This window comes from Phoca vitulina, unplaced genomic scaffold (assembly GCF_004348235.1).
Source record: "Phoca vitulina isolate PV1807 unplaced genomic scaffold, GSC_HSeal_1.0 scaffold66, whole genome shotgun sequence".
NCBI lineage: Eukaryota > Metazoa > Chordata > Mammalia > Carnivora > Phocidae > Phoca > Phoca vitulina.
Window position 1 is genome coordinate 7,314,069 of NW_022589769.1, and position 16,170 is coordinate 7,330,238.

The 16,170-nt window shown below is 45.2% G+C and overlaps 1 protein-coding gene across 1 annotated transcript; it reads right to left on the minus strand.

Annotated features, from left to right (window-relative positions):
• Window positions 1-13,576: 13,576 nt before the first annotated feature.
• Window positions 13,577-14,446, minus strand: LOC116624335 (peflin-like). Its single transcript, XM_032392142.1, is given in 1 exon segment — window positions 13,577-14,446. A coding segment is annotated over 1 exon segment (870 nt).
• Window positions 14,447-16,170: the final 1,724 nt, after the last annotated feature.

Sequence of the window (16,170 nt, forward strand, 5' to 3'; positions counted from 1 at the left end):
GTCAAGTTAGTGCTTATTAATCCTTCCATGATCTGCTCACTGCTCACCTCTGCAGCCTCAGGGACTAATTGTCAATGGTTACCATGTATTAAGCCTGTGGTTCTCAAACTTGAGCGTGCCTCAGAAGACTTGTTAAAACAGATCGCGGAGCCCCACCGCTGGGATTTCCGATTTAGTCAATCCAGGGTGAGATCCGAGAACTACATTTCTAACAAGTTCTCCGGGGATGCTGGTGCTGCTGTTCTGGGGATCACACCTTGACACTGTCCTAAATGCTTTACACACGTTGGCTCATTGATTTCTCTATTATGTCTCCCATGTTACAGAGGAGGAAACTTGAGTCTTTTATGACTGACGAGGCTTAACCAAGATCATCAGCAGATGGTGGAAGTGAGATTTGAATCCAGGCAGGCCTCTTAATAATGGGTAGTCTAATGGCACTTAATAATGGGTAGTGCACCTAAGGAGTCCAAAAGCTATTTGTGAATAATTGAGGAACTTTGAATAAACTCTACCATCCCAAGGAAATGAAGAAGAAAGAACATGGGAATAATCTAACCAAAGCTGAGTGTGAGATTCTGTGCTTCCATTTAGGAATCCAGTTCGGTGATTCCTCCCATTGCCAGAAGACCAACACCTGTGACCTAGATGCTAGAACAGTGCCCTTTAAACTGCTAGTCTTAACCCATAGTAGGTTTTGAAATCTATTTATCAGTGGCTCCCAATGAATGTATTTTCAATGAAATGGGATGGAACAAATAGAAAACAAGTATTGGGGTTTTGGGGGGAACTTTTGTTTTGAGTATGAACGTGTGTCCTGATTCTTGGTGTATTTCTCAAAGTGGGTAGCAGTGAAAAAAAAGTTTGAAAGCCATTGTAACCTAGAGGAGTCCATTCCCATTCCAAAGTAGATTAATTTTGACCTTGTGGAACACAGATCTGTTCTGTAAACTTAGAAAGGCCCTATTCTGTCACACTTCCCTATTCTGTAAAACCCACAGAGCCTGAATTCCTGACCAACATCTGAAGAGATTTATAAGGATTAACCAAATTCCATAGGTAAAATGTTTGAGCTCCTCAGAGAAAAGCACTCCTGGATATATTGATGAGGAACTAAGAGAGAGAGGCAAATAATAATATGATTGATTGATTAATGGTGGAAATCATACAATAACATCCTTTAGCACTCTGTGTGTGATAGGCATGGCTCTAACGCTTTACTTCAAGTCCTCACCAACAACTCACACAGCAATCACCTAATACACAGTGTTGGTGAGGATGTGGGGAAACGGGCATTACCATTCCCAGCTGGTATGTGTGTATATTGGCCCCACCTTCTCGGCAGGCTATTTGGCAATATCTAATCAACCTTTCACACCCTACCTATGACCCACCAATTCTAGTTCTAAGAATGTATCTTATGGATACACCCACATCTAATCACCAAGGATATATACATAAGAATATTCACTGTAGCGCTGTTTATAGTAGACAAAATCTATATGTGCCTGTCAGAATGGCCAAAAGAAAAACAAGTGACAATGACAATATCAGAGGCTGGTGAGTATACATTCATTGCTGGTAGGAAAACAAAGAAATCGGTTTGGCTAGTGCTGATGAAGCCAAGCATATACTCACCGTACAACTCAGTAATCCCACTCCTAGGTGTTTACCCAGGAGAAATAAAAACTTCTCTCTACACAAAGCCAGTATGAAATACTAGCGGATTTATTCATAACTGTTCCACCTGGAAATGACCTAATGTTTTCCAACTGGTGAATGGATATAAATTAGCTGTGGCGTATGTCTGTACCATGGGATAATAAAGGCTCAATAATAAAAAGGAGCTGGCCACTGATACATGCAACAATGTGGATGAATCTCAAATGCATTGTGCTTGGTGAAAGAAACAAGACTCAAAAACCTACATCCTGTAGGATTCCACTTATGTAATGTTTTGGAAAAGGCAAAGTCCCTTTGGAAAAGGTATGGAAAGCTCATCAGTGGTTGCCAGGGGCTGTGATAATGAAGGGGACTGTCCATAAGGATGCACTAGGACGATTTTTGGAGTCATGGAACTGCTCTACATCTTGGTTGTGACTACACAATTGTATGCATGGATCAAAATGCATAGAGCTGCCCAGTTGGAAGAATGAACTTTATTGCATGGATACCTCAATCAACCTGACTTTTTCAAAGTTCCCGGAAATACCAATATTGTCAGTAGAGAAACTGGTTAAGTAAATTAAGGTACAGTCATAAATGAAACACAATCATTTGAAAGAAGAGTGAGTTCTAAACATATACATATGTAATTATCAGCAATATGCATAGATAGAAATTTTTAAAAGCGTAGTCCAGTAGACAGTATGCGGTATGTCACCAATGGTTCAGAGAAAGGAAAAATACTAAGTATTTGTTTGCCTACACATGGGATGCCTCTGGAAAGATACACAAAAAAGTAAAGCAAAAATTGTCCCTGAGAAGGAGGACTGGATGACTAGAGGGTGATGGTCAGAGAGAGACTTCTGTCTTAATCCATAGACTAATTTTGATTTAAATTTTGATTTAATTATGTGTATGCATTACTGTGCATAGCCAGGTATGTGCAGGGGTAACCTGTTCACGCCTCCTCTTGACTGCATTAAGTACCTTAACATGCTCAATTCTGGAAAATGTAAGAGATTTAATACCTCCTTTGACCAAGGGGAGCAAGTGGATAATCCATGTCTCGGGTGGACATTCCTTATTCATTCATTCATTCATTCATTCATTCATTCATAGCACAGGCAGGGGGAGGGGCAGAGAGAGAGGGAGAATCTCAAGCGGACTCTGTGCTGAGTGTGGAGCCGACACAGGGCTCGATCTCACGACCCTGAGATCATGACCTGAGCTGAAATCAAGAGTGGGACGCTTAACCGACTGAGCCACCCAGGCGCCCCTTGGGTGGACATTTCTGAGACATATTCTACATAGTTCCTTAGGGGATCTCTATTGGGATAGCCCGGGCAGTAAACATCCCCATAACCCACTACTGCATTGGCTTCACCCCCTTCAGTATCCCCACTCCAGTTTCCCAGAATTCTTCCCAAAATAAACTATTTGCAAACCAGCCCTCGACTCAGATTCTGCTTTTTGGGGTTAAACCAAGCTAGGGCAATGACCTTCCTATATATAGAAAGTCCATGCAGAGTCCCTGCATGATGCCTCATTACTGCAGTCAGTTTTCTGACTCAAGATCATGGCAACTGATCATTTCAAGTGGAGTAAATGGCTGCTTATGAGCTTCATGGAATCTGAATCATGAGGTCTTATGATGACAAGATGAGAATTTTATCGTTGTGTCTCACTTTTTATTTCATTGTTAGGCGATATTGTAAGCTGATGCAGATCCATGGAACTGGTATGTACACAGAGCATTCTGAGCAAGGCAGGGAAAGACACCCGAAATGTCTCCTTCAACCACAGAAACTTGTTTTGATGTTTTAATAATACAGGTTCAGGTGTTGGCATATGGGACCGCTGCCTGTTTCTGGAAATGGAAGTCTTACCAGAACGCAGCCCTGCCTGTTTTCTATGCATAGACTGCGCTTGTTTTCATGCTGTAAGAGCTGAGTAGTTCCAACAGAGACCACATGTCCACAAGCTTAAAAATATTGAATCTGGCTCCTCAAGAAAAAATTTGCTGACTCCTGATTCCTTGTACTGTAATTTTTCCAGGAAAAGGGTATATGATTTAACAGATAAACCATTACGGGGGGCGCCTGGGTGGCTCAGTCGGTTGAGCGTCCAACTCCTGATCTCAGCTCTAGGTCTTGATCTAAGGGTCCTGAGTTCGAGCCCCATGTTGGGCTCTGTGCTGGGGGTGAAGCCTACTTAAAAAAAAAAAAAAAGCATTAAATAAATAAAAAAACAGATCAACCATTATGATTCTCTGAGCAATAGCCAGTAATAAGAAATGTGACACCTGACACTTAGGAAGCCCTTACGATGTGTGTGTTATTTCTTGTCATCCTAAAAACAACTGAGAGGCAAGTTGTATCAATCATCCTTGTTTATTATACAGAGAAACTGGTGTTTGGAGAGTTTAAGTGACTTCCGAGCACTTGGCAAAGTCAGAACTGGACCCCAAGTCCAGTGACCCCTACGTAGCTATTTTTGGTTACCCTGAAGTGAGAAACACCTCTCCCTCTCCCTCCTCCTCCCTCCTCTCCCTCCCTCTCTTGCTGCTGGGCCTTGGCACATGTCCATCCCTCAGCCCAGAAATTTCCTCCTCTTCCTCCCTAGTTGATTCCTGCTCCTTTGTCAGGTCTCAGTTTATACCCTGGCTCTTCCTAAAACTTCCCTGGCCAGATTAGGCTCCTTTTCTCAGATCTATTTTGGGAGGTGGGAGGGGCTGAGAAAAGGGATGGGTATGGAGACAAGAGAAGGCTTCCAAGTAGAGATGCACCACACCCGTGCCCCTGGCCCCCCCCACCAAAACCCAGGGTCATGCCCCCTCCTTGGGGGCAGACCACTTCCGGTGCCCGAACCATGTTAGGGTCTAAAGGTCCAGCCTCCTTACCCCAGATTGGGACAATTCTTTGGGATCTCCTCGACTTCAGAGCTTCCTGAGGGGGTAGGTCGAGGCCTTTTTTTCCAACTTCCTCCTCCCCTCCCCCAAGACCCTCTCTAGATGTTGACCCCAGTGGCCCTCTCGAACAAATGCCCACAGTCAGCTTCCCAAGGAACCCATGACTCAATCCCGGAGACCAGTAATAAGTCTGGTGGCCTCTGGTCCCCTGCCTGCTCCACTTCCCCAGGTTCTCGAGGGTGACTCATCACTCAGCAATTCCAGAGCAGAGGGCGTTCCCTGCACTGCACCTGGAGGGCGGCAGGAACGTTGAGCAACGTCATCCTCAGACGGTTCCAGAACTCCCCCACCCTCCACCACCGCCATGACAATGCTGCCCACATGCACTGGGCTGCAATTCTATTTCACGCCTGGTGCCCACACGGATTGCCTTGCAGGACAGAGACCTTGCTTATCGTGATCATCTCTGACACACATATCTGTAGAATGACCAAATGAATGAAGGGCTGCCAGGCAGCTCATCTCACAGATGAAACGGACATTCAGAGAAGTAACCGGCCCCAAGCAAGTAGACAGTGTGGTAGAGCTGGGATTATACCCCCGTCCTGCTCTCCAGTGACTGAGAAAATGCAACCCACGGAAATTACAGGTTCCAGCTTCTGAACTGTGGCATAGACATGGTTCTCACATTGGAACATTGACGCGTGGGAGGTTTTAATGTGGAATTTTTTGTGTGGGGGGGGGGAGTTGGGGAAGGCAGTGGATAGTAATGTCAGCCCTTTGGAGGAAGTAAAATGGATTTGCCGGGTAAAATGAGAATGCCACTTTCTAAAGGTCTTTTTCAGAGGGATGAGCTATAAATTTATTCAATGTCTTGTTTACAAAAAGGATTAGGGATTAAGGAATTCTTGAGGTAACTCTTGCTGAAATATGTTTTATTAGAGGAACCCAGCTGGACAAAGTTCAGTTCAAATGAGTCAAGTGTCTTACCAAGACTTAGTCACCTCCCTCCTAGTAGGCATTCCTTTTAGGACCTGCAGCAAGAGGTTGTAAAGATTAGGAATAAAAAAGATCTGTAGATGGAATTTTACAAATTGGAGACAACTACATTATAGAAATAGTATCTCCTCGTTAGATAAGTCAAGGCAACTTTTGAAAATACGACATGCCTCCACATTGGCCATTCATGGCCCCTAAGACTATGGCAACCAAATCCAAACCATTGATTCAAAGGGATGGGTCGGAATCCCAGGGAATTCAAATTCTTTCTGCATTCGTTAAGGGAGAAATAGCTTCTGTCTTTATTTGTAATATCGTTGCACTGAGCACATTCCAAAAAATAGGAGTGGCTGTTGTTTTTCACACATCCCTATCCTAGGTACTGTGTGAAGCATTTTGCATGCACCATTTAGCTTATTCCCAGGAGGTAGTTGCTATTGTTATCCTGGTTTAAGGGTGAGAAGGGGAATGGAAGGCTCAGGGGGGCAAAGTGACCTGCCCAAGTTCAGACAGCTGGGCGGAGACTTGGCGCCTTCACAGTCTGATGCCACCTCCAAGGTTTTCCATTTCATTTGCCCAGCAAGTGGACAGATTATTTGATATTCCACTTGAACTGGCAAATCTATAATGTGTGGTTGGTTCAATGAACTCACAGATCCATACAATAAGGACTTTTTCATGCTGGAAAAGAATGTAGGATAATATTGATGCCCTCCCCCAAAATCTCCTCCAATTTTCCAAATTTTTGTCGCAGGTAAGACTTCTCTTTCCTCTTCGACCTCCAATCGTTGTGAGAATATACACGCTAAACCCAAAGGAGAGAAGGGTCAAGCACTTGGCTCAAGGTCACATAGGGAATGGGTGGCAGAGCCAGTCTTGAACCCAGCCAGGCAAGGTGATGTCTGGGTGGGTCACCGCGGCTGCCCTGGCTCTTGATGACGTTCTTACAAACACATCCTTGGCCCCTTGCTGCTCTGACTTTCCTACCTATGACACCACTGCAGGGTCCTGGTTATCTGCTCAGCTTCACTGTCACTCAGAAGTGGGTGTGAATGCTGACAAGTTATGTGTGCCTCAAGCATGAAGCCGAAGGAAGGCAGAAAAGGTCTGTACCAGCCCGTGCTTCGTCTTGGCTAGCTCCTGCCTTGTGGGCTCATCATTCTGAAGACTCTTCTTGTTCCCAAGCAGGGTGATGCATGTGTCGGGACAGAAATGCTTGACTTCCGGAGTCCATTATTCTAGGATTTTTTTCTAAACTATCAAGGCTGTCAATGGAGAAATACATCAGTAGAACGTGAGTGTCCAAGTAGGAGAGGGGCCCTCCAGTGATCCTAATCTTCCTGCCCATCTGTGTCCCACAAAGCCGACTCCACCTGCTTTCCATCTACTTCGACATCAGCCACGTGGTTCTCGAACACTGCGGGTACATACACCTTTGGGGACTGGTTCTTGCTAAAGACACTGCACAGAGCTTACTGGTCAATGAGGAAGACAGAATTAGTCAAATATTTCATTACACACTGAGATAGGAGCTATAATAAATACAGAGACAACAGGGACCCTGCCCTACACTGAGGAGGAGGCTGGGGGAAGCTTCCATATCAGCATCAGCATCTATTCTTCTGTAACAAAACTATCCTCAAACTTAGTGGCTTAAAACAGCAACATTTATTTTTGTCCACAAAGCTGCAGTTTGGGCAGAAATGGGCCCGGACAGCGAGTCTGTTCCCCATGGCATCAGCCAGGGCAGCTTGACTAGGATTGGTGGGTCTACTTTCTTAAAGATATAATTTTCATACCATCAAATTCACCATTTTAAATGGTACAACTCAGTGGTTTTGAGTAGATCCACGAGGTTGTGTCATCCTCTTCACGATCTAATTCCAGGACATTTTCATTCCCTTAAAAGGAAATCCTGTACTCATTAAAAGTCACTCTCCATGCTTCCCTCTCCCCAGCCCCTGGCAACCACTACTCTACTTTCTGTTCCTATAGATATTAACATTCTGGGCGTTTCATATAAATAGAAGCATACAATATGTGGCCTTTTATGTCTGGCTTCTGTCACTTGATGTTGTCAAGATTCTGGAGGATCCACTTTTAAGATGGTTCATCACAGGGCTGGCTGGCAAGTCAGTGCTGGTTATCAGCTGGCTGTCACCCAGGGATACGGACCAGGAATCCCAGTTCCCCTCCGTGGGGGCCCTGCCATGGCTACTTGGGCTTCCGTATGGCATGGTGGCTGGGTTCCAAGAGTGAGCCTCACAAGAGAGCCAGGCAGAAGCTTTTCACCTTTTATGAAAGTCACATAATGCCACTCCTACCAAAGTCACGCAGTGGCACTCTGATGGGAGTCTCAAGCTCACCTGGATTCAAGGCAAGGAAACACAGACCACACATCTCATGGGCAGAGTGTCAAAGTCACCTTATAAGAACAGCATGGGCTATGGGAATTACAGTTGTATATATAAAATGGCCACAGCTCCCCCAGGGAAGTGATGTTTGAGCTGAGAGCTAAAGGATAAGTAGGTGTTGGCCAGGCACAGTGGTGGAAGAGCATTCCAGGAACATGGAACAGCATGTGGAAGGGCCCTGAGGTGAAACAATGAGCACATCTGAGAAACTGAAAGCAGGCTCAAGTGACAGGGTCAGAGAGACAGAGAGTCATAAAGGGAATATGAAAGGGCAGATTGCATAGAGCTTCGTCTGTCATGTGCTTTAAGCATTTGTTGCTTCTTGTGGCACCTGGGTGGCTCAGTCGGTTAAGCAACCGACTCTTAATTTCGGTTCTGGTCACGATCTCAGGGTTGTGAGATGGGGCTCCGTGCTGGGCAGGGAGACTGCTTAAGATTCTCTCTCTCCCTCTCCCTCTACCCTTCCCCCTCCCTCTCTAAAAACAAACAAACAAAAATCCCCTAAACACCTGTTGTCTCCACTCAGCTTCCATTGTCCATTCTTCTAAGGACAGCACCCTAAAGTTCCATTGGGGAACTGTTAACTCCCTGCTCCCCAATCCTTTTAGTGGGGCTGTAGGAGTGGGCATAAAACCCAGGTCTAGCCTGGATCTACTAGATTCTACTCACACCCACCTGAGCGATTGGCCCAGGAATGGACATGTGCCTTCGGCAGGGCCAATGAGATTCAAACCCAAGACATCAGCTGGAGTTTTGGACAAGGGATGTAAACTTTCTTTGGGGCTTAGTAGGAATAATATAGCTGGAAGTGCTGGGTGTCATCTCTGACCGTGAGTTGAGAACCAGGCTGACAATGTCACCAACAAAGAGAAAAGGAGAACCAAGTAATAGAGGCTCTTGAGCTCCTGGACCATGATTGAAACCAAATTTACCACTGGACATTTTATTTTATTTTGTTTTATTTTTATTGTTTTTAAGATTTTATTTATTTATTTGAGAGAGAGTGTACGAGCAGGGGAAGGGGCAGAGGGACAAGCAGACTCCCCGCTGAGTGAGAAGCCTGAAGCAGGGAAGCAGGGCTTCATCCCAGGACCCTGAGATCATGACCAGAGCTGAAGTCAGACGCTTAACCGACTAGCCACCCAGGTGCCCCTTATTTTATTTTAGTCATCTCTACACCCAAGGTGGGGTTCAAACTCACAACTGTAAAATCAAGAGTCTCATGGTCCTCCGACTGAGCCAGCCAGGCGCTCTACCACTGGACATTTTAGATATGTGAGTCAAAAGATTTTGGTTTAGGGAGATTGATTAGACTTTTTATGCAAATCAATTCTCCCTATTGGTAGGATAAATTAATGTTAAACACAGCTAGACGTACAGATTCTTAGCAGGTTTAAAACCTGACTTGTGCCTGGGTCCCTGGCCCTCTTTCTTTATATTTTATGGATTGCTCTAGCTGCTGCTGGTGTATATATGGTGGCCTTAAGCAAATTAGTGGGAGGACCCCTCCGGAAAACTTTTTTAAAAAAAATCTCCTTCCTTGAGAAGACTCAACCATATCCCAAGAAGAGCACAGGCTGAAAACTGCAATCTCCGACTGCCTACTCGGTGGGGAGCATTGATTCAGGGCACAGTGCCAAACTGCATGCCAGTGATGCCCTCATACCCTCCCCATAGATGGACACCATTTTTTAAAGGGTTGATGAGATGACCCAAGTTGTTTCAAGGATCCCATTCAAGTACCACAATGGTCAGAGAAGAAAACAACTTCCAGAATCTCTCCCAGAGATCCAGAACTTGCCCAGAAACACTTAGCAAAACTCTCCTCATATCCCATTCATCTAAGTTGGGTCTCATTTCTATTCATCTCTTAACTGATTGAGGTAAAATTCACATAACATAAAAATCACCATTTTAAAGGATACAGGTCAGTGGCTTTTAACACCTTGACCACATTGCGCAACCACCACCACTATTTCAGAGAATTTACATCACCCCAAGGGGAAGCGCCATCCCCATTAAGCAGCCACTCCCCACTCCCTGCTCCCCCCCCCCCCCCCGCCCCAGCCTTGCCAACCACTAACCTACTTTCAGTCTCTATGGATTCGCTTGTTCTCGATATTTCATATAAATAGATGCATCTAATACGTGGCTTTCTATGCGTGGGTTCTTTCACGTAGCATGTTTTCAAGATTCATCCACCATGTCGTGCGTATCAATACCTCCCTGCCTTTTGTGGCTGAGAACTAGTCCATTGTTTGACTAGACTAGACGTTATTTACCCAGTCAACTGTTGATGGACACTTAGGTCGTTTCTACTTTTGGACTGTTATGAATAAAGAGGCTGGGAGCATTTGTGTGCAAGTTAATATTTAAACACTTCTTTTCCATTCTGAGGTATATGCTTAGACATGGAAGGGCTGGGTCATATGGCAGGTTTGGTTTTTTTTTTTTTTTTTTTGTCTGTTTACCTTTTTGAGGACCTGCCAGACTATTTTCCACAGAGAATACACTATTACATTCCTATCGTGTAAGCCTTCCAGTTTCTCCACATCCTCACCAAAAATTGTTATTTCTTTTTTGTTTTTTCTATAGTCGTCTTAGTGTCTGTGAAGTGGCATCTCATCATGGTTTTATGTGCATTTTCCCAGTAACTAATGATGTTGAGCCTTTTGTCATCTGCTTGTTGGCCATTTGAGTATATTCTTTTTTTTTTTTTAAGGTTTTATTTATTTATTTATTTGAGAGAGAGAGTACAAGCTGGAGGGAGGGAGAGAGGGAGACGGGATGCATACACCCCACTGAGCAAGGAGCCCGATGGGGGGCTCAATCCCAGGACCCCAGGACGGTGACCTGAGCTGAAGGCAGACCTTAACCGACTGAGCCACCCAAGCGCCCCATGTGAGTATCTTCTTTGAAGAAATGTCTTTTTGAACCTCGGCCCATTTTATTTATTTATTTTTTTAAAGATTTTATTTATTTATGTGACAGAGAGAAACACAGTGAGAGAGGGATCACAAGCAGGGGAAGTGGGAGAAGGAGAAGCAGGCTTCCCGCGGAGCAGGGAGCCCGATGCGGGACTCCATCCCAGGACCCTGGGATCATGACCTGAGCCGAAGGCAGGCGCTTAACGACTGAGCCACCCAGGCGCCCATCCTCGGCCCATTTTAAAATGGAGTTATTCGTTTTTCTTGTTCTTGAGTTGTAAACATTTTTAGGGTTTTTTTTTTTTTTTTTTTTGCATATTCTGGATACCAGAGACTTATCAAATGTATGATTTGCAAACATTTTCTCCTATCCTGTGGGCTGTCTTTTTACTCTCCTGACAGTGTGCTTTGGTGCACAAATGTTTTCAATTTTGATAAACTGGAAATTATTCATTATTATTATCATCACTCTATTGTTGTGGTTGCTGCTGCTTGTGCTGTCGGTGCCACATTTAAGAAACCATTGCCAAATCCAAGATCGTGAAGATTTGCCTCTAGGTTTTCTTCGATGTATTTTATAGTTTCAACTCTCATATTTAGGTTGTTGATCCATTCTGAGCTAATTTTTCTAAACAATGTGAGTTCAAGGTCTGACTTCCGTCTTTTGCATGTGGCTATCCAGTTGTTCCATGACCATCTGTTGAAGAGATTATTCTTTTCCCCAATGAACGGTCTTGGCACTCTTGTCAAAATCCATTAACAATGGATATATGGGCTTATTTCCAAAATCTCAGCTCTATTCCACTCACTTATATTGTCTACACTTTACGCCAGTGGCAAACTGTTCAGGTATTGTAGCTTCATCGTAAGTTTTAAATCATGAAGTGTGAGTCTTCCAACTTTGTTCTTTCCCCAGATCCTTTTGGCTTTTCAGGGTCCCTTAAAATACCATATAAATTTTAGATTTGGCTTTTCCATGTCTGCTAAAGAGGACAATGGGATTTAAAAAAAAAAGATTTATTTATTTATTTGAGAGAGAGAGAGCAGGGTTGGGGGGAGGTGGGGAGGGGAAAGCAGAGGCAGAGAAAGTCTTAAACACATTCTGTGCTGAGTGCAGAGCCTGACAGGGGGCTTGATCTCACGACCCTGACATCATGACCTGAGCCAAAACCGAGAGTTGGAGTCTTAACCGACTGAGCCACCCAGGCACCCCTTATAAAGTACCTTTTCAATGGCAGTCATCTCCTGATCTGTTAGACTCACCATACCCGAATAATTATAAATCCTATATTGTAAAACATTCAAGTATAGTATTGAATAGGATTAGCAAAAGTAGGCATTTTTGTCTCGTTCCCAATCTTAGACGGGGAAGCTTTAAGTCTTCCATTACTGCATATAAAGAGGGTTTTTCTTGTATGCCCCTTATCATGTTGATGTAGTTCTTTTCCAGTCCTGGTTGTGGAGTATTTTGATCGTGAAAGGGTGTTGGATTTTACCAAATGGTTTTTTTCTGCCTCATTTGGGATGTTCATGTGATTTTTCTCCCCCTTCATTCTGTTACCATGGTGTTTTTGAGTGGGATGTTGTATATAAGTCTGTTAGGTCTAATTGCTTTATGGTGTTCAAGTTGTCTCTCTCCTTATTGATTTTTTATCTAGTAGTTCTACCGATTGTTGAAAGTAGGGTGTTGTAGTCTCCAGCTATTATTGTTGGACTATTTGTCCTTCAACTCTGGTAGTTGTTATTTCATGTATTATAGGGCTCTGCTTTAGGTACATATAGATTAATCATTGTCATATCTTCTTAATGGATTTCCCCTTTGATCATTACGTGATGTCCTTCTTTGTCTCTTGTAACAGTTCCTTTTTTTTTTTTTCCCAGAGTTTTGTCCTTTGATTGAAGCTTACAGTTTCACTGAACTTTTGGCCCCGAAAGAAAAAAAAAAAAAAACCGCAAATAAAAAAAGAGCATTGGCAGTGGGAGGTGGCAACTGTCCCCTGGGGATTAAAGCCAAGCAGAGAATGGCAGGCAAGGGAGGGTTCCAAGCTGCAGAGGGGGAGCCTAACCAAGGATGCCCAGAGAGCAGCCTGTCCGAGCTCCCTGAGCAGGGACGGCACCCAGGCAGTGAGAAATCAACATGTGCAGATTTGGGGCATGGGGCTGGTGGAACCCAAGCCACTTGGTCCCACGGACAAACCTTTCTCATGCTTGGTTAGCTTCCACTTTGGGGAAACTGGGTTCACTGGACAAGATGGTATGGGTGAGGGGGCTCAGGTGCAAATGGCAAGAGGCTGATGAACACTCACCCCTGGTGTCAGGGTGCAGAAGGGACAGCTAGAGGCTGGAGCCCTACTCACTCCACTGCAGTGACTGACATCTTCTGCTCCTGGCGCAAGGCTGGGCCATTCAAATGCTCAGGGCTCTAAGGACATTCAGCTCCCAGGCCTCTCTTAGATCAGGCCACTACTTGTGTGGCCTCAGCCTAGGTCCCCACGATTTGGTGACGGGGAGACTCCCGGCCCTCTTTGGAAACAGTGCTGCATCAGGCAAGGGAGAATCTTTTTCTAGGAGGGGCAGGAAAAGAGGAGAGGCCCACATGCCTCTCCCACTCTCAAGAGCCAGGAAAGTCCCTGGTATGCTCTGTTCTCTCCAGAGGGGCTGGCTCAGAGCATCCGAGAAGCTGTCATGGTGACGAAGTCCTCGAAGCTGAGTTGAATGTTGCCCTGCACGGCTGTGTCCTTCTCCCAGAAGGCCTTGGTCACCACCTGTAGCTGGGTGCACACCTGGATGAAGCGGTCTAGCTGCATGGCGGGGTTGGCAGAGCGTGGGCAATAGCGGGAGACCAGGAGCTGGGTGAACTGGGGGCTCAGCTTGTAGCCCATCTGGGACAGAGCTTTCTGCAGCTCCGTGTAGCTGATGGAGCTGGAGCAGTCCCGGTCATACTGCTGGAAGAGTTTCTTCCACTGCTGGATGAACTTCCACAGGGCTGAGAAACCATAGACGTCAATGTGGCCTGACTTCGTCTTGTCAAACATGTTTATCATCATGAGGCATGTCTCGTCATTGAAAGAGGACCAGTTGGAGTTGACCAGAGCCTGCTTCAGCTCCCTGATGGAGATGTAGCCACTGTGATCGGCATCCACTGACTGGAACCAGGAGTAAGCCTCAGGATCCACATTGGGAGGAACACCACCTGGAGGAGGTCCCTGTCCATAAGGCCCAGGATGCTGGGCACTGTAGGAATTCAGAGGCGGCTGACCATAGGGGCTCCCTGGGGCCGCTCCACCATATAGTCTTCCTGAAGTTCCAGAGGGGAGTCCCCCAGGGTTGGGGTGTCCACAGGGTCCCCCACCAGCTGGTGGTCCATAAGGCCCTCCGGGGGCAGGACCCCCTCCATAACCACCACTGGGGGGTACCCCACTGCCATACTGCCCTCCACCATGGGGGGGTCCAGGGTAGTAGCTGCCCGGAGGGGCTCTGGGCGCTTATCCTCCAGCTCCTGGGCAGCCCTGCCCATACGGGTAGCTGGCCATGGCGACTCGACGTCACCACAGTTCCTTTTTTTTTAAAGATTTATTTATTTATTTTACAGAGTGGGGAGGGGCAGAGGGAGAGAGAACCTCGAGCTGATTCTGTCACGCTGAGCACAGAGCCTGACTTGGGGCTTGATCCCAGGACCCTGAGATCATGACCTGAGCTGAGACCAAGAGTCTGATGCTCAACTGACTAAGCCACCCAGGCGCCCCTGTCTCTTGTAATAGTTTCTTATTTAAAGTTCATTTTTCTGATATCACTATAACCATTCCAGCTCTCTTGACCACTATTTGCATGGAATACCTTTTTCTATCCTTTGTCTTTCAGCCTATTTGCGTCTTTGGATCTCTAGTGAGCATAATATTGGTTCATGTTATTTGATTATTCTGTCAACCTGCTCTTTAATTGGAGAATTTAATCCACTTACATTGAATGTGATTGCTGGTAAGTAAGACTTACTTCTGCTGTTTTGCTATTTGTTTTCTCTCTGTCATATCTTTTTGTTCCTCAATTCCCCCATTACTGCCTGCTTTTTTTGTTGTTAGATAGATGTTTTCTAGTGTACCATTTGATTCCCTTATCTCTTGTACTATATATGTTCCAGTTGTTTTCTTAGTGGTTGCCCTGGGAATTACAATTAACTTCTTAATTTATAACAAGCTGGTTAGAATTAATACCAACTTAGCTTCAGTAATATACAAAAATTTTACTCCTACCCAGGCCTCAGTTTCCTCACTGGACAATGAGGGTCAGATCAGAAGAGGAGGTACGTCCAACACTCAGGGGACATGGTAATCAATCAGTGGCAGTTGAGTATTGTGGCTATTATTATTATTATTATTATTATTGGTGGTGCCACAAATGGGCAATTTAGCAACCTATCTTTGCCTCTGCTTCCTCAGAGAGTTGGGATATTTAATATACTTTCTTACAGGATCAGACAGAGTAGAAAATGTTTTGAATGCTGCCGTGCACATATAAGTGCACAATGAATGTTAGTTATTACTATGATTTATTCTTTTCTTTGTCACTATGCTTTGGACAAAAGGAACTACTTAGAACAGCTTGAATATGCTCCACTGTTAGCAGGTTCCATGTGTTTTTCTTAACTGTGCCTTCTGCCTAGGACACCATCCCCCATTTCCCTGTGTCAAAACCCCAACTGTGTCTTCTCTGCACTTCTCAGCAGTGTCGTCGGTGTGAGGAAAGCCTTTCCTCATCCCTGCATTGGGACTTTATTGATCTGTCTGGGGATACTTATTTCTGGCTTTGTGTAAAAATCCGGTTTGTCTCTTCTCCCCTCGAAGGAGCTGCTTTCTCTACGTCAGATAACATGTAAACCAGAGCAGACCCCATTAGATACCTGTTACTCTAAAGGGGCCAGAGCCATTTTTAGAAGGAACCAGATAAGGTCTGCTTGGAGTCAGAGGAAGCAAGCAATTGATCCCTTTGGTACCACCCTTCTGCTGCCAAGTCACAGAATAAATGTATTGATAGGGACCAACTCCTGTGGTTTAAGGACCTGCTGACTAGTGACCTCCTGTGCAGGGAGAGATTTTACCACACCAGTGGCTTCATCATTGCCTAATGGAGGAGGCCCTGTGGGCCTTTATCAAGGACAAAGGGAGCTGAGGAGCCTCCCCAGACAGTTAAACTGATGGAAACACAATGGGCCGATTGCTACAAAGGAAGGCAGGCAGACAGGATGCACAGGCAGGACCTT